The sequence below is a fragment of the Chelonia mydas genome, chromosome 1 (genome assembly GCF_015237465.2).
Source record: "Chelonia mydas isolate rCheMyd1 chromosome 1, rCheMyd1.pri.v2, whole genome shotgun sequence".
Classification (NCBI taxonomy): domain Eukaryota; kingdom Metazoa; phylum Chordata; order Testudines; family Cheloniidae; genus Chelonia; species Chelonia mydas.
This window is the reverse complement of record NC_057849.1, coordinates 8,657,332-8,676,026: the sequence shown is the minus strand read 5'-3', so window position 1 is coordinate 8,676,026 and position 18,695 is coordinate 8,657,332. Positions and strand designations below refer to the sequence as shown.

At 45.3% G+C, this 18,695-nt stretch overlaps 1 protein-coding gene across 1 annotated transcript in view; it reads right to left on the bottom strand.

Annotated features, from left to right (window-relative positions):
• The window catches only part of RNF121 (ring finger protein 121), a 37,677-nt gene extending 19,278 nt beyond the window's left edge, over positions 1–18,399 (bottom strand). The window contains exons 1-6 of the mRNA XM_037912131.2: positions 18,281–18,399; positions 7,514–7,551; positions 6,779–6,920; positions 3,906–4,060; positions 3,059–3,166; positions 1,709–1,829 (exon numbers count right to left, since the gene is read on the bottom strand). Coding sequence (XP_037768059.1) covers positions 1,709–1,829; positions 3,059–3,166; positions 3,906–4,060; positions 6,779–6,920; positions 7,514–7,551; positions 18,281–18,337 — 621 coding nt within the window. The 5' untranslated portion in view covers positions 18,338–18,399. The remainder of the gene's footprint in view (positions 1–1,708; positions 1,830–3,058; positions 3,167–3,905; positions 4,061–6,778; positions 6,921–7,513; positions 7,552–18,280) is intronic.
• Positions 18,400–18,695: the final 296 nt, after the last annotated feature.

Here is an 18,695-nt window from a genome sequence, read left to right as displayed (position 1 = left end):
ATGAACATGTACGGCAGCCTCACAAAGCTACCGGTGAAAACTGAGCAAGCCAAGCCCAAGAAGTTCACTTGTCCAGCCTTTATCACGAAGAAACTAATGAGAACCCACTAGCCCCATCAAAAAAAAAAAAAAAAGTTTCCTTGCCCAAGACATGAAGAATTTTTCAAGGCTGATTACATTCCCCAGTCCAATGGAAGGAACAGTGTTGTTTAAGATAGGAAAGCCCTTGGGCCAGCTACATGAAGCGATGGGTTTCACAGTACAAAGACAGAGCCATAGCTAAAAAGAATTTGAATTGCTCTATGGCACTGTGAGATCAGCTCTGGAAAGGGGGAACTATTTCCCTTTGGAATCAGTACTCTCAGTTTGCGGGGGAAAAAAAAAAAAAGACATGGTTAATATACCAAAGATTGAGAGGAGGGGGTGGAAGGAGTGACATCTAAAGGCACCACTGTGGGAACTGAATATCCTCAGATGTAGTCAACAGATCAGAAGGTCACTTCCTGAAAACCATGTATTCTCATGCTAGTTTAGGAACCACAGTAGTCCAAGCACCCTCCATAGATGCTTTGGTGCTGGGAGGCTGAGGAGAAAGACAACCATCCACTTTCCAAAAGAGGACAGAACTGCCGAGGATAGAGCTTCTTTAGTACAGAGCTGTATGCTAAAAGAACTAACAGATTAGACATTACTGAAGAGAAGGGACGAGACTACATGGACGTGTGGTCTATTCCATCCCACATTGTTTAAGTTACTGAATAGCATCTGGCAAAGCTGGAAGAGGGGAGCTATACTGAAGAGTTTATTGGGCTACTGGGATTCTTTGGCCTTGTATAGATGAGTATATTAGACAGAACCTATCTATCTATGAGGGAAACTCACAGGCTCTACCCATTTCTTCAATGGCCTGTTCAGTTCATGTAGAAGAGAAACTGCTTCTAATTGTGGTCTTCCAAGAGTCAAGTTCTCTTAAGGGAAAGATCAGCCCCATCATTTATAACAGCAGCTCTCAAACCTGTGGATTGGAATACAAGGGGTTAATGAGCATTCTCCTAGCTGAGATTGCTCGTTGAAGCAAATTTACTCCACTGCTTGCAGTAGGAGCCTCATGCCAAGAGCTCTCCCATAACCCCCTGTGTAGGCTCCTGTGGCACCTTCTTTGTGGAGGACTGGCTACGAGAAGTGGGGTGACTGTAAGAGGTGGAGCACCTCTACTAACCACTATCTCAGGGAGCACCAAAGAAGAAAGGAAGGTGTTGTAGGCCATAATGTGGAACAGGCACATGGGGAAGTGGTTAGAGTGACAAACTGAAGGAGAGGGTAGTCATTCACTTAAGGTCCAATAGGAATACCATGTGGACCTGCTGAGAGGCATGGTAAAAAAAAAGTGTACGAATCCATAGTGGGCTCCACCTTAACATGAAGTCTTAAACCATCTTTACGCATGTGGGATGCCAGAAAAGTGAGCAGCAGCCTTCAGAAGCGCACAGAAGACTTAAGGAACATCCATGCTTAGATACAAAGGTGATAGGTGCCTTAGACACTCAATTTAGACAAACTTGAACAAGCTGCTATTTTTGGTGTCATCGTTCCTGACCCCTCTTCCCCACGAAAAGATAGTGTTATAGAGGCAAACTCCACAAGAAGTCCTCTGGCACTGAAGAGAATAATCACAGCTCTAGGAAATGGTGTGTCTACGCCAACTCACCCCTATGGTTGATGCCATGTAATCCGCACACATTTCAGCAAAGTCCCTCTCAAGTACTCCGTAATAAAGGCCGTAGAACAGGAGGGAAACACCAAAATCCATTGCATCTTCGGGTTTGATTCTGCAGTGGAAGAGGCAGAAGAACGTCAAACAAGTTCTTCAGTCAAACAAAGTCGCTCTCTGAACACGTGCAAAGTTAGCCTGCTGTAAAAACATAGCATGACAGGGTCAAAGGCCTCATTAGCAATATTTAATGGTGTGCTAGGAACTTCATCTACCAAGTAAGCATTCATAGTCTGGAAATGTACACACATAGGTGTCATGCACGACTTCCACGTCATGATCCCTGTAAATACAAGGTCTTTGGGACTTTTGGCAAGAGTTGCCATCTTCTAAATGCAGTGATATGCATTCATGTAGCATCTTGTGCTGGTGAATCTGCCTTTTGTTTTGACGGCGATCAGACTAGATGATCACAGTGGTCCCTTCTGGCCTTGGAATCTACAATCCTTAAATTGCCCAGTGTGTATGGAGTCCATGCCCTTCACTGCTACACTAGGACCACAGCCTCGCTTGTTCTAATGGTGAATTCTCAGGCAGTGTTTCATAGCTAGATTTAAGGAGTAATTCTGAGAGACAGGGGCTTCAGTTGTTGTAGGTACTCAACATCTCTCAAGGAGAGAGAAAAAGATAGCCAGAGTCTCCTTGATCATCAAGGCGAGAGACGTTACATAGTGGCAAATAACTTTAGAGCACAAAATAGAGACAAATCACAGAGCCTAACTTCTACATGCCTCGGGGGGGGGGGGGGGGGGAGGAGAAGGGAAGGAAGGAAATCAGATCAGATCAGTACAGCACAGGTAGGAAAAAACCACCATGCAGCTAGATAGGGTGACAACTCAGACCCAGTTACAATGCTACAATCACTTGTAAAACCAGCTCCAAGATACATCAGGATTCCTGTTTCCCAGGAGGATGAACATTAAAGGTACTGGGTATGGACATGCACAAGAGGAGGAGCTGGAAGAAGCTGGTGACGTTAACACTTAGGTGTCACACACATCCATTCCTTTTCCTTGAGCATCCTTGCTGAAAGCGGAGTTCTGGGCAGATACTTGGACCACTTTGAAGGATATATGTGCAGGCACATCGCTTGCGATCGCTCTAGCAGCCAAAAGAGAAACTAGTCAGCACTTTGGTCTCCTACATTATTGATAACATGACTAAGACTATATATGGCCGCACCTATTTCCCAATGTGTTTTAAAGAGCCCCACAGCTAACACTTGGCTCTACGCAGCTTTGCCATTTTAACTCTTTGATGGGAGCTAAGCAGCAAAGATTTACTCACCTGAATAATAAGTTAAGACCAAAAAGAGTGAACATTACAGCCATGTACCCGACAATTCCAGTGGCATAACTGATCTTGTATATCAGCAGAAACCATTTATAGACCAGCCTGTAAAACAAAACACACACCCAAAAGTGAGGTGATTTTACAGGTATTTTGAAGGGAGTTTCATGGAACACCTGAAGGAGCTTTAAGATTCTAACTAAAGCTAGTTTATCACTTAGGCCATTTGAGCTGTTCAAGTGAAAGAGAGATAGTGGGCTGCCCATTGACTGGGGAGCCAGATTTCAGAGTTCTAATCCCAGCTCTGACACTTACTCTCCCTGTGGCTCTTGGCAGGTCACGATGTATGGAATGTCATGACTTTCATGTCCAGTACTTCATGACCTTCTTGGGCTAGAAATAAATGGTGTCCCCCATGCTGGGAATACCCCCACTAGGACATGGGTCTCACCTTATAGCCCTGCAGGGCTATGATCTACCAGACTTTCCACCTGTTGCTCAGATCAGCACAGATTCTGGGGAAAATTAATATTTCAGTGATAGGTTGATTTTGTTTGAAACTGATCAGTTGTCAGCAATGTTAGAAGCACTTCTGACAGAGATGATTAGTAGGCAGAATCCAGGTGAGACGGTCAAAGGAGTGTGATTAATGCAGTCCCATTATAGGGTTGCCACCACAACCTGGAGTCAGAAGCTGAACTGCAAAGCTGCAGCAAAGCAGTAGGTCTGTTGCATGGAAATCTGAATTAAGCCAGTTAATTGCTTCTCTCACACAGAGGCAGCCTGCACAAAACCATGCCTAGTTTGTGGTTCATGTGGCTTATGAGGAGATGCTTGTGCTAACCTGGGAGTCGTCTGCACAAGAGGTTTACGAGTTGCTCTGAAAGTGACAAAGGCTGTGACAGCAGAGAAGAGGACCCAGATCACCAGGAATCGCCACCAGTGCAGCTTCGCTGTGAAATAAAGGGGAACAACCCACATCTGAAAGAGGGTCACCATCTGCAACAACAAAACAAAGGCATTTCAACTAAGACCAAGCTCACACACTGAATGGCATTAAAACAGGCTACACCAGTACCGGCAGTCTCTCGGGTCTACCATGCCCCTCTTAAAGAGAATACATTCTTGGCTGTATAGCCCTGGACGCTGTGAAATCTGAATTAAATAATATGTTATTGTGACGTTGCATAAGGCTTTATGGAAATATGCTTATGAATGTATATATGATATAACTGGAATAAGTTTTATGCTACATATGCCATGTAACATATCTCTGTAAAGGTTATGATCTACTGAATCTATTCATCCTATTTGTATGCATGTATCATTTTCGTATTTGAAGTTATGAATATTGGCAGTGTACTGGTTTGATTTTAAGTAGCCTTCGTAAGGCATTTGGGCAGCTTCTTTAGAAAGGAATTTGCAAGTTAAGTGCCCAATCAAGAAACACTTGACAATGGATCTTGGAAGGCTCCAATCCACATAAGAAGTCTACTTGAGGACGTTCAAGGTAGCATGTGACCCAGGGCTGCTACCTGTAAGTTCTGAGTCACGCATGGACATGTGACTCGCCGATGTGACTCCAAAACTCCATCTTGTAGCTGGGATTCTACACAGGGGGAGGGAGGGGTGTACACCCACAAGAGAAAGTCTATTTAAACCTCTGGGAGACCCCTCCATTTGGTCTTCAGCTGACTCAAGAGATATCCTTTGGGGGTCAAGAGGCTACCTGAAAGAAACTGGAACAAAGGACAGTAACCACCGGGGGCGGAGGGGTAAGAGTGATTGCTGGACCCAGACTAGAAGGAGACTAGTCTGTAAAAGGAAGCTTACTGGAACACCTCTGAGGGTGAGATTTTATCTGTATTCAGTTTTCTTACTGTATTAGGCATAGACTTGCGTGTTCTATTTTATTTTATTTTGCACGGTAATTCACTTTGTTCTGTCTGTTACTACTTGGAACCACTTAAATCCAACTTTCTGTATTGAATAAAATCACTTTTTACTTATTATTTAACCCAGAGTATGTACTAATACCGGGGGGGGGGGGGGGGGGGGGGGGGCAAACAGCTGTGCAGATCTCTCTACCAGTGTTATAGAGGGCGAACAATTTATGAGTTTACCCTGTACAAGCTTTACACAGGGTAAAACGGATGTATTTGGGGTTTGAATCCCCACTGGGAGTTGGGCATCTGAGTGCTAGAGACAGGAACACTTCTTAAGCTGCTTTCAGTTAAGCCTGCAGTCTGTGGGAGGTGGTTCAGGCCTGGGTCTGGGTTTGTGGCCGGCAAGCGAGTCTGGCACAACCAGGCAGGGCGCTGGAGGCCCAGGCTGACAGGGCAGGCAGGGGCAGGAGTAGTCTTGGCACATCAGGTGGCAGCCCCCAGGGGGTTTCTGTGACCCAACCCATCAGTTACCCAACATTTTTTCAGTGGGTCAAGTGAGGGGGGAGATGGGACAGATTGTGGGGAAGGTTTAAACCAGTGGGCGAACTCATTGTAACATTGTAAGTGAGCGACTGGGGTTTGCCCAACTCTGCTAAAAGAGGCATATCTGCTCAATTCTTGCCCAATCAGGTTTCGTAAGAGGGCCACACATCCCTCAAAGCGGATACTAAACAGATGTACACAATAAGATCCAGGTAGTCCTTTCCAGACCCTTTCCCAGCATAAAGATTTTGCAATGCAAATGGAATTGTCTGCAAAACCGACATGTAGGAAACAAGCCGTTGTCTGGCACCATTAATTGGCATCATGAGGCTCAGAAGAACGGAGGGTGTGGAGAATCCCCTGTTGTTCTTGAATGGAACGATATTCCCTGATCTGCAGTCTGATGCACCAGGATAGCAAAATCAATGGTGGCAGAGTGACCAACAGGCTTGAGAGGATTCTGCAAACCGAGCAATCGGACAAGCATTCTGAGCATTCAAATGGCAAATGAGGTTGGCGGCCATGAAATCCAGCTTCCACTCAAACAAACAGTCTGCGTTATTCTGAGTAACGACAAAGGTGAAATCCAGCTTCCATTTACATTGTTCTGAGTAACACCGGGGGGAGATCTATTTGTTCCATTGCCTCCTTAAGGGCAAACACAACTTGATATAACTCCTTACTAGCAAAGAGTTACATACGCCAGTGGTTCTCAGCCAGGGGTCCGGGGCCCGCTGGGGGGCTGTGAGCAGGTTTCAGAGGGCCCATCAAGCAGCCGGTGTCAGATTCACTGGGGCCCAGGGCAGAAAGCTGAAGCCCCACTACATAGGGCTGAAGTCCGGGGCCCTGAGCCCAGCCACCCGGGGCTGAAGCCAAAGCCTGAGCAACTTCGCTTTGCGGGGGCCCCTGTGGCGTGGGGTCCCAAGCAATTGCCCGGTTTGCTATCCCCTAACTCCGGCCCTGGCTTTTATATGCAGAAAATCAGTTGTTGTGACACAGGTGGGCCATGGAGGTTTTATAACATGTTGAGGAGGAAGGGGGGCTCAGAAAGAGAAAGGCTGAGAACCCCTGACACATGCTACACTGATAAAACAATTGTATTTTGTAACCTAACTATGGTTCTCATAGAGTTCCAATGCGTACTTTTGGACAGGGAAGGCAAATGGGTATTTCAACATCATAGGGCAGTCAGAGAATGACATTAATACAACTGTTTATATAGCTAATTGCCAGCTCCATTCAGCACCTGCAGCCAGAGGGCGGATGAAACAGGGTGGGAAATGCTTACATTGTAGGAGCGAGGATGTCTCTGTTTCCACTGTACCAAGAGGAGCTGTGCAACCACTAGCGTGGCAATGAGGATGAGGACCATTTCGGCATGCATGGCCTCGTGGCCACGGTGCTTGGCGTGCATCCGAGCATGCTCGACCCTGAAATGAAAACAAGGCAAGTTAAGTCTGGAGTGAACAGGCTGGGATCAGCAAGAACCTGGTATATAGAGCAGCATGGTAGGGTTGCAGGAAAGTTTCCATGTCAGGGGATGGAAAGCCATGTCGGAGAGGCTAGCAGAGAAAGATGCTGCTACACTCAAGATAGGAAAGGCAGAGGAACACAAATCTGGTCTGGCTCATGCAGATTCTAGAGCTATAAAAAGCCAAGCATTCTTTGGCTCAAGCTCTGTGCAGACAAGACAGATGAAGTTTGAAGTGTCTTCTTGGTGCTGTCAGCCTTTGGGAGCAAGGAGAAGCAGATTGCATGTCTTGTACCTACAATCTTGCAGTTGACTAGAGCAGCATTAGTGGCTGAAGAGACTCCCTGTCATCATGGCTAGAGGGAGAGGCCTGAGCATATGAACTGAAATATAAAGGGCCAAAATAAAATAGATGAAATGTTCTTTCACTCCAATTTTGCATAGAAAGAGGCATCCCTCTCCCTCCTACTCAACGAAGCGGATAGTAGCCCCAGCTCACACCTCATTTGCATAGGTTCACCTCTCCCACATCCATTGCAACGCACCACTCACCTCCATCTCTCCTCGGGGGACAGTCGTGATAGATCAACCTAGGGAGGAAAAGCAATCAGTTACTGAAGTCCAAGAGTGGCAGTTGAAGCCTAGAGGAGATCATTGCAATACTTTGTTTACACACCAGTTGAAAAAAACCTCTTTTCTGTGTAAGAGGAACTGTCCCTGGCTAAATGCTGTCACAAGCAATTTAAGATTATAACCGACAAGGAAACCACCACTTAGTACGTGCCCCACGGTAATCACGTTGCAACTCTGCCTAGGGCTGAAGGCAATGCAAGAGTATTGCGTTAATTGCAAGGCTGTCATTAAAGATCCCGGGGAATCATGGTCAGAGTGTGCTTCTTAGAATCAAGTAAGAGGTTCAGAGGAAGAAACCACAAACCCATGTTCTAGCCATCTTGACTAGTCATCACCTTAGTAATCATCCTCCCAACATTAGCTGCTAGCAACCTAGGACTTCCACCTCTGCCCTATACTCTGGGCACTTCTGGAAGTTCTAAAGAATCTTTGCACGACTCCTCACAATTGTTAGATCACTAGGGTGTCTAACGTACAGTACCACACACCACTTTAAGGAGTGAAATATGCATCTTGACATCTCACCAAGATACACAATTTAGGCCAGTTTGTTCTGAGCAGTGACTGCAATCTCAGGTACAGCCTAGTAACCCCAAGGAAGTAGATGATTCAGCCCCCTGCTTCATAGGTTTAAGGGTCAGACGGGACCAACAGGATCATTTATTCTGAACTCCTATATAACACAAGTTGCAGAATTTCACCGAGAAATTCCTGCAACAAAACCCATCATTCCTGACCATCTTTTGGGAAACATTCAATCTTGAGTTAGACATCAGGGGATTGTGAATCTACCACATCCCTTGATAAATTGTTCTAATGGTTAATTACCCTGAATGTTTAAAAAAAAATATCAGCCTTATTTCTAGGCTGAATTTGCCTGGTTTCAGTTTCCAGCCACTGGATCTCCTTATGCCTTTGTTTGCTAGATTAGAGAGTCCGCTTCAACTAGAAATCTCCTCCCCCTGTAGGTACACTTGGTCAGAGGGCATATTTTCCCCCTATGGTAACACAAACACTGACATGGAAGGCCAACAGTCACTTTGGATGTGGTTAGTGAAATCCCATAGATCCGACTTCATCTCAGCTCATCCTTAACTGTATTTATATTAAAAAGAAAAGGAGTACTTGTGGCACCTTAGAGACTAACCAATTTATTTGAGCATAAGCTTTCGTGAGCTACAGCTCACTTATACAAACAGTTAAAACCAACAAAAGCAGGTTGCCTGGGGCCCAGACCAACTGACAGCCACGTAACTATTTAGACAGGTCAGCTGTTTGAATACATGACAGCACACTGTTGAAGTCAGGGAGTGAAGGTGATATTTGTATTGGCACTTGGCTTTTCCTCACATCATAGTATCTGTAAACAGCCAGGTGAGCTTGTTCTGAGTGACGTACATATGAAACAGGTCGCCAATGCGTGGAGCCACAGCAGCTCAGTTTGAAGACAGGACGTGTCAGGGACACAGCATGCATTTCCCAAGTGCAAACGGTGTAAAAAAAATGAACATGCAACTACAAGATCATTAGATGACTAACATTCCAAGTTCAGATTTAACAGTTACCCTTTAATCTTTTCACATGCAGCACTTAGATTCGTGTCTGTGCAATACTGCTGGCGTCCCTCAACAAAACCTGCTGTCAAACAAGATAAAGAACTGAGTGTTCAACTACTTGTGACCATTAAAGATCTCACTGACTCTCTATCAAACAGGGACATGAGTCCCAGTGTCTTGATTAAATTCCATCTTGGCTAAAATTCTGGTTCCCCTGTAGTTTCTGCTGATAGGGTTTTCATTTCTTCTTTGCCGTAGGTTGTTGCACAGTGTGCCTGCGCACTATTAAAGAGCTGCTGTATTCTACCCCAGAACGGTGAAATTATAAGGGATTTAGTCCCTGAAGGCTTTGGAAAGCACTTTGGTAAATGTAAGATACCGCCATAAGAAAATTTTTATTTAACGTTTAGGGTTTGCTGAAGAGATTGAGCAGGTGGTGAAGATTTAGTACAGGAGCTGAAGAGATGTATTCAGATCTGTGCAACTCTCAATGCTACTTGTTCCTGACTATTGGATGCTATTTTCCGGAATCATGAGAGGAAGCCACAGGACTTTTAGTTACAGCAGAATTCAGTTTAAACAGTAAGGATCTGATAAAGAGCCAGAGTCAAGAAATTCCGTATGGCAGATAACCTGTTCCCAACTCACTGTGAGTGGGAGAAGCACCAAAGAATAAGGCTGCTATTCCTAGCCTGACTCAGCTTCAAGTTGATTAAATTTTGCTGGTGTAGAAATTACTGACATTCTCCTCAGAACACTGGAAAAACAGTTACTTCAACAAGCACACGGCAGCTTCTCTACCTCAGTGTCCTTACTGGATTTCCATGCTGGTGCAAGTATACTCCTGTCCCGCCCATATAGTCCATGTGCCCTAACCCACCACTGACCATGGGTATGTTGGGAAAGTTTTAGAACAGTTTCCCACTGTTGCTACTGACTGTCTTGACAGGCTGAGGAATAATCCCCCTAACGATGGAAACCCCGTTGCTTGAGAAATTTTAAGAGAAGAAGAGGAGAACTGGAAAATAAGCTATAGTAAAGAATCCTATGCAGACACGAGGAAGGATTGAAATGAGCAATTAGTCCATAGAGCAATGTGACCTCTGATTTCGTAACGTCTTTTTTTGAATGTTAAGTGCTGACAGATAAATTTTTCTCAGCATTCAAAACAATAATACAGTCTCTGCCTGCAGTAGCTTACAATTCACAAACACATGGGAAAGATTCGCAAACATATTGGTGCCAACTTAAGCAGTGATCCAGGACACACTGATTCAATAAGACTACTCCGGTGGATTCCAAGATTACCCGTGTGTAAAGTTACTCAGGTAACCTAATGTTTGCAGGATGAGGGCCCTGCCGTATTTTAAATAACAGGGGTAAAAAAAAAAAAAAAATTAGATTTGCCCATTAGCATAGTTAGGCTTTTTCAAAGTTAATCCTCATTGTAACGGAAGAATTTTTACTGAAGACTAAACTTCTCAGGTTCCCATCTGCAATCATCCCACAGGAGAGGGGACGAGCAGTTTCTCGTATAGTGTCATGCATCGACTAGACAAGAGAAGCTTTTAAGGGAACGTTACAATAAGCATACCAGTTGTTTGAGAATGCTGGACAGCCCTTGTGTCTAAATAGGTACCACCTGAGCAGAAGAGAGCCGCCTCTGGGGGAAAAAAAATGAATTTGGCAACTTAAAAATTACACACCTGAAAGGTAACCTGCAAAAGGGGGCGGGGGGGGGGAGGAATGGGATGGGTTTGTGTCATTGTTGCTTTATGATGTAGAAAAGAGACCCTGTCATAAATATAAAGGGAAGGGTAAACACCTTTAAATCCCTCCTGGCCAGAGGAAAAAACCCTTTCACCTGTAAAGGGTTAAGAAGCTAAGACAACCTCGCTAGCACCTGACCAAAATGACCAATGAGGAGACAAGATACTTTCAAAGCTGGAGGGGGCGGAAAACAAAGGGTTCTGTGTGTGTGTGTGTGTGTGTGTGTGTGTGTGTGTGTGTGTGTGTGTTGCTTTTGCCGGGACCAGGTCAGGAATGCAGGTCAGAACTCCTGTAAAGGGCTAATAAGCAATCTAGTTAGATATGCGTTAGATTCTGTTTTGTTTAAATGGCTGATAAAATAAGTTGTGCTGAATGGAATGTATATTCCTGATTTTGTGTCTTTTTGTAACTTAAGGTTTTGCCTAGAGGGATTCTCTATGTTTTGAATCCGATTACCCTGTAAGGTACTTACCATCCTGATTTTACAGAGGTGATTCTTTTACTTTTTCTTCAATTAAAATTCTTTTAAGAACCTGATTGCTTTTTCTTTGTTCTTAAGATCCAAGGGTTTGGATCTGTGTACACCTATGCAAATTGGCGAGGATTTTTATCAAGCCTTCCCCAGGAAAGGGGGTGTAGGGCTTAAGGGGATTTTGAGGGGGAAAGATGTTTCCAAGTGGGCTCTTTCCCTGTTATATTTGTTAGACGCTTGGTGGTGGCAGCAATAAAGTCCAGGGACAAAAAGAAAAATAGTTTGTACCTTGGGGAAGTTTTAACCTAAGCTAGTAAGAATAAACTTAGGGGTTTTTTCATGCAGGTCCCCACATCTGTACCCTAGAGTTCAGAGTGGGGAAGGAACCTTGACAGACCCTTTAAACAAAAGTTCCCTTTCCCCTTCAGTGGTACTAGGATTATCCAATCATGCTCTCTCTGTTTTCCTGGAGGATTTCTTAGATGACTTAAACATGGTTTCTAAGAATTAAACTGAAGGGGTGGAGACACTGAATCCTTAAACAAGAGGGTTTCTCTCCTAAGTATTCAACAAATCCAAACCAATTTGAATAAACTACGTTCAGCTAGCTATTGGTGAGTGGGAAGTACTTTGCTCAAGGTTTTTGTTTGGAACACACAATGAGCATCACTAAATTGAAGAGCTCTGAGCTATAAGAGGGCAATAAAGAGATTGCATGAAGATGGTGAACTCTTCTCTGTATGCAGCTATCCTTGTAATTTAACAAGTTTAACCCATGCTAGGAAAAAAAATGTTGTCTGATTCAGAAAGACGATCAGCCTCACCTGAATACATGATGCTTTGCCTAGCTAGCAAAAGCCTGTTAAACTTGTTTGAGACTTAGTAAAGGGAAAAGGAATTAGAGTGTATAATAAGGATTTTCTCCAGTTCAGACGGATCTTGGGTAGCAAGATGATTCACTCGAAGGCGCTCACAGCAAGTTTTAAAGGTGATTATGGCCTTTTTTGCTTCTATAGGATGTTTAGAGAAGAACTGAAGAAAAACAAAAATCTCATTTGCCGGGTTCCCCCCCCCCTCCCTTTTATGTTAAAAAAGAAAAATTCAGATCCTGTCTAGGTCGGAAGACCATGGCCAGGTCTCCATTCTATTATTAGTATTACTGTAGCACCTAGCAGCCCCTGTCATAGACTAGTACCCCATTGTGCTAGATGTTCTACAAACAGAACAGAGAGCGAGAGAGTTCCTACACCAAAGAGCTTAAAACTGCCATTTGAGGGGGTCTCCAACTGCTGCAGCTCCACCTGTGGAAGAGTAAGTATAGCCCACCCACCAGCCTTTTAGGTCCTGCATCATCTAAGCAGGGTTTCTCAAACTTCATTACACCGCAACCCCCTTCTGACAACAAAAGTTACTACATGACTCCAGGAGGGGGGATTGAAGCATGAGCCCACTCCAGCTCTGTCGACCTGAGGGTGCCAAAGCCAAAGAGCAAGGGCTTCAGCCCCAGGCAGGGGGGTCTATAACCTGAGCCCTGGGCTTCGGCATCTGACATCTGAATCTATAGCACCACAATTAAGTCAGATTTGAAAAAGTACTTCTTAAAAAGACTATATTCGCAGGATTCATCCTACACATTTCTCTTAGGGAAATCACAGCCAAATCCTTGGGACAAGCAATTCATCCTTTACAGCTATATTTTATGCAGTGGACTGATAGTATATGCAGCAAATATGGTGGTGACTGGAGAAGAGTTTTCAAATATCCCTGAGGTATTTGCTTAATACAAAGTCTTCCCTTAGAGCTAGAAACCACGCTTGATCGCTGTCTTAATTAATGGGGATAATTTTCACTCAACTCCTCTGTTCAATAGTTATATGGTTTTATTACTATTCCTTAAAGTTACCCTGTGACAGCTCACGGAACAGTTCAACATTATAACAATGAAGATTTTAAGATATAAAGGAACCAGTAACCTCAGAGCAAAAACAGCAGAGGCTCCAAGTATTGGTACTGCAAAAAAGACCAACAATAGTACTGTCCAGACAGCGAGAGAAAAGACAAGAAGAAGTCCTGAAACATGTTGATCAGAATCTCTTTATAATATTAGGCTTAAAAAAGATCTAATAAAACCAATCTTGAGAATGGCCAAGTGGCCACTTGTTTACATATCCAACTATAGATCCTTCTATTCCAAAAGCAAAATATTCCTGCAGTATTACATGTACCAGAAATGACAGATTTGTTGAGTGCCTGAAGAGAATGATGGTTAAAGCAAGGGAACAGGATTCAGGCTGCCTAGATTCCAATCACATATTCCTAGTTCTTCCACAGACGTCAGCAAATGTTTTCAGACAGGTCCATTTTTGGGTACCTAAAGTGAAACCTTAATATCTTTGGGCCTGATTTTCAGAAGTGCTGAGCATCCAGCAATTCTATTGCCTTGCAGGGCTCTTCTGGCACTTGTGTGACTTTGGGAAGTCCCTTAATCTGTTCTTCACCTTGCCCCTTATTTGTAAAGAGGGGAAAAGAAGTTCCCTGTCTCTCAGCATGTTGAGAGGCTGAGCAGGTATCTGTAAAGTACTCTGAGATCTTGAATGTAAGTGCTTAGAAAAGTGTGGAGTATAAGTCAATGTTAATGCCACATTTTTCAATGCAGAATGAGGCACATAGCCAATACTGATCCACTGATACAGCAACGACACACTATACATCCCAAAGCATCTCACAAGATCTCTATACATACACTACCATTGAAATGCTGCCACTTCTGCGTTAGAAGATGGCAACCAGGCACATGGCATGCTGCACAACAGGAATGAAGGAACGGGATATTTTGGTCAAGGACACTGGGCTTTTATGAAAAGTGTTACAGGACCTTTGTGACATTTGAGGTATCCTGTGAAAAATCCACACATGGAAAGCTATCAATTCATTGTTTCAGAGTAACAGCCGTGTTAGTCTGTATTTGCAAAAAGGAATACTTGTGGCACCTTAGAGACTAACCAATTTATTTGAGCATAAGCTTTCGTGAGCTACAGCTCACTTCATCGGATGCATACTCATATGCGTCGGATGCATATGCATCCGATGAAGTGAGCTGTAGCTCACGAAAGCTTATGCTCAAATAAATTGGTTAGTCTCTAAGGTGCCACAAGTACTCCTTTTCTTTTATCAATTCATTGTGTATGCCTTGGAAAGACAATGGACTGAGCTGACTTGGCTGGAGTTTGAACTCAGAGGGAATTGAGGAATTTCAAACCTGATGCTTACACTACAAAACCATCCCCAGTTAGACAAAGTATTTGCAAGACAAGGGCAGCCAATGAGACAAATTCTTGCTTGCATAAGGGACAGTGGTTATTCACATACACATTGTTCATATGTTCCTTTCCAGAAGCTGATGCTTATTTGTGCTGATCTGTTTGGCCCTCTCAGTACATTTCTAGGGCACTGCTACCCAAATGTCTTAGAGTCAGAAGGATGAACAGGGTTTTCAGTTATAAGGGTCAGTCTGCAATTGATTTTCTTTCATGTTTTCACATGCAGGAAAAGTCTCATATCTCCTGAGTTCCACTCTGCTGCTGGTAAAAAAAACAATTAAACAGCTTGTGAGAATGTCAGTTAGAGGCTAGCTTACCCTGATTAATTTGCCTTCAGTGGTAGAACTGCTCTAGCAAGGGGATGATTTTGCTTCTATCCAGGTCAAAGTGGTGGAGCTTATGATTTCAGAGCACCATATACAGTGATCAACCGGATGCCATGAGCAAAGGGAGTAGAAGCGGGTGCATTTGACCTGCACAATCCTTAAGAGATGATTCCAGCATACACAGAGTACAGTGGGTCTTATTCTTGCCTTATTAGATAAGGTTGAGATGGCACAGTTTCTTGTAACTCAAATACTCAGCCCAGAAGTTTATTTTGCATGAAGAGCCCATTGCTGAAGTTATCCAGATGTAAAAAGAAAGCCTTAGAAATACAGTTCAGATGCTTCTCATGCTGGAATAACTAGCTTTAAGAGGCCAAACCTGATGCATACAAGGAGTCATTCAAATCCCTCATCTTGCCGTCAAGGCACTGCATAGCTGCTTCCTCTACCAACATCTCTACTCCCTCTCCCTCCCCCCCATTTACTCCCTTTTCCTACGCCTCTCCTAACTACCCTCTCTCAAGTCTTCTCCCATGGGACTGCCACACCCTTGTGACAACATCCCACTCCTAAGGCCGCTCCATTTCAAATCCTTCCCTTAGACATGTTGTACCCTCAGGTCTTCCAGTGATGCTCCCTTCAAGATATGCTGTCCTTGATAATAAACACTAGCTTATTAGGTGCCTGCAACGTTGTCTGTCCAATGAGAACTTTGAGGGAATTTGTCATTTCACATGTTTTTACAGCACCTAGCACACTGATAACTCTCAAATGAGTGAGAACTTGACTGAAAAAAAGCTATCACTGAGTGAAAGGCACAAGGCTTATTAATACACAAATGGATACATGGAATTATGACAAATGACAACAGAGACAGAGCAGTAAACATGGATCATTTAGGCCTAACTGATCCATTTTAATTAGATGTCTCCCCTCTCCCTGCTGCAGCCGTGGGGCAGCCTGCATCCCAAACCCTTCATCCCCAGCCCCACCCCAGGGCGCTCACCCCCATGCATCCCAACCCCCTGCCCTAGCCCTGAGCCCCCTTCTGCATCCCAAACGCCTCATCCCCAGCCCCACCCCAGAGCCTGCACCCCCAGCCAGGGCCCGCACCCCCCCCCACACACCAAACTTCTGCTCAAGCCTTGAACCCCCGTCCCACTCCAAACCCCTTGGACCCACCCCTGCCACACATCACCTCCATACTGGTGTACATAACAAAATTCATTCCACACACAGAAGTAAAAAATCAGGGGGAACATTGGCTACAGGACGCACAAATTTTGCTGCTGCTGCTATTACCGGTGCAGAAAACCTTTAGTCCCACTCTGGTCACAATTCAACTGGAAACCAAGGAAGTACTATGACACCTCCCAATATCATACCCTACACACTACAAAAATTCTTCAATGCTAAAGAAAAAATTGGTCCAAGGCAGGGGATTGACCCCATGCAAGCACGAATAACGGTTACCATGATCCTCCGTGACCCTGCTCATGCAGGGCCAGTAGCACAGTTAGCTATACTCATCGTGCTGATATATAGTTATTATGTAAATATACTATGTTTTAAGGCAAGAAGTAGTTGTATTGAGTGCTATAGCTTGCAGTAATGTGAGATGCCAAGCAGGACGAAAGGCTTTGATCTGCCTCACACGCTGAAAAAAGGCAACAGGGTAGGAAGAGTAAGAGGTTGGCTGCAAAAAGCCTAGATAGGAAGATAATGTCTGAGCAGCTGACCCTTTGATAGCACTGTATGATGACTGTGGATGCAATGATGGGTACTCCTGAGGCTATATTCTCTCTTCTAGAAGGAAGTGGAAGCATACCTGCTTTCTCATCTCCAGCTAATGCACATCAAAGAGTTTGATCTTAACATAGCTTCTTCACCTGTCAACCAGCTCCCATGATTTACAAAGCAGGGATCAAGAAGATGGGAATCCCCAAGTTCTAATGCTAGCACTGTACGATCTGGTGCCAATCCTCTAACCTGGCTGTGCATCAATTTCTCTATCTACAACATGGGAATAATGGCTACCTGATTGTGTAGACCTGTGCGGCATAGTGCCTGTACCTTCAACGTACTGTATGAGAGTACAGAAAATTGTTGCCAGCAATTAATATTGCCAGCTCTGTAAATCTACCCATACTTTCCAAGTACACCAGTTACTGTCACATACATGAGTCCCACACAGATGTGCATGACCAGCCAAGCTATTTTGGTAACAGATCTCAGAAACAGTGAATCATGTAACTGATAAAAACACTGTACATGATGACAGGTTTCAGAGTAGCAGCCGTGTTAGTCTGTATTCACAGAAAGAAAGAGAGTATTTGTGGCACCTTAGAGACCAACAAATTTATTTGAGCATAAGCTTTCATGACCTACAGCTCACTTCAGTGAATGCATCCGAAGAAGTGAGCTGTAGCCCCCCACAACTTATGCTCATATAAATTTGTTAGTCTCTAAGGTGCCACAAGTACTCCTTTTCTTTTTACTGTACATGATGTTACACAGATCAAGCCATCATTTCTAATGCCTCTCTTCACCGAGCCAGGTTTTAACGGTCTGAGTCTTGGGGCAACAAATCACTGCTACTCTAACAGCACCTGCCAGCACTTGCTGAGGCCTTGAAACCATTTGAGAGCCATATCCTAGCTGTCCCCACACTGAGACCCCCGAACCACCCTCCACAGGTCCCAGAGACCTGGTCTGAGCTGCTCACCTGCTTCCCCCAGTACCCCCAACCCCTACACCCTGGCATTCAAGGGGTCAGTCACACTTTGACTGCCTGGCTCCTCCCTCACAGAGCCCTTAGCTCCCTCCACTCCCATGCCCGGCACAGAGCCCTGCGATGCGCCCCCCGAGAAACCCAGACCCACGTCCCACCCTGTTCCCTTCCCAAGCTGCCCCAAGCTGCCCCAAGCTCCCAGCACCTCCAGGTCACCCCCCACAGCCCCCTCCCCCATCACCCCCCTCAGCTCCCCCCCACAGCCCCCTCCCCCATCACCCCCCTCAGCTCCCCCCCACAGCCCCCTCAGTTCCACCCCACTCCACAGCCCCTCCCATCGCCCCAACTCCCCCCCCACCCGCTGCTCGCCCCTCACAGCCCTGGGGTGCCCCGTCCTCAGCGCCCCACACACCTCAGACCCCTCCGCCCCCCAGCAGCCCGGGGGTGCCCCCGGCCGCAGCACGAGGAGCCTCCCCCAGCTGCGCGCGCCGCCACCTCAGGCCGCCCTCACCTCCTCCACGTCCCGCTCGACGGGGCCGCCGATCTCCACCTCCAGCACCGCCGCCATCTTACCCTGCCTGCCCACTAGCCGGCCAGCTACTTCCCCCCGGCCCGCCAATCACCGGCCACGCCGACCTAACGTCCGCCAATCAGCGAGCAAGACGATCCGCCACTAGCCAATTAGAGAATGGAGGGGCGGGACGGCTTCCGGACGGCCGGAGAGCTGCCACAGAGTGAGGGGGTCATCCGACATTTACAACCACCAGAATGAAACGCAAAATCCTTTAAAAAAATTGGTACATTGCCAGGACCCACCCGAATCAGAGAACACAGTGATTCTCTGATGTCGCGCTGTAACGATAAAGCGTCCTCTCCACTAACTTCAATTTACGTTTTTTTCTGGGGTGCTAAACTTGGGAGACTCT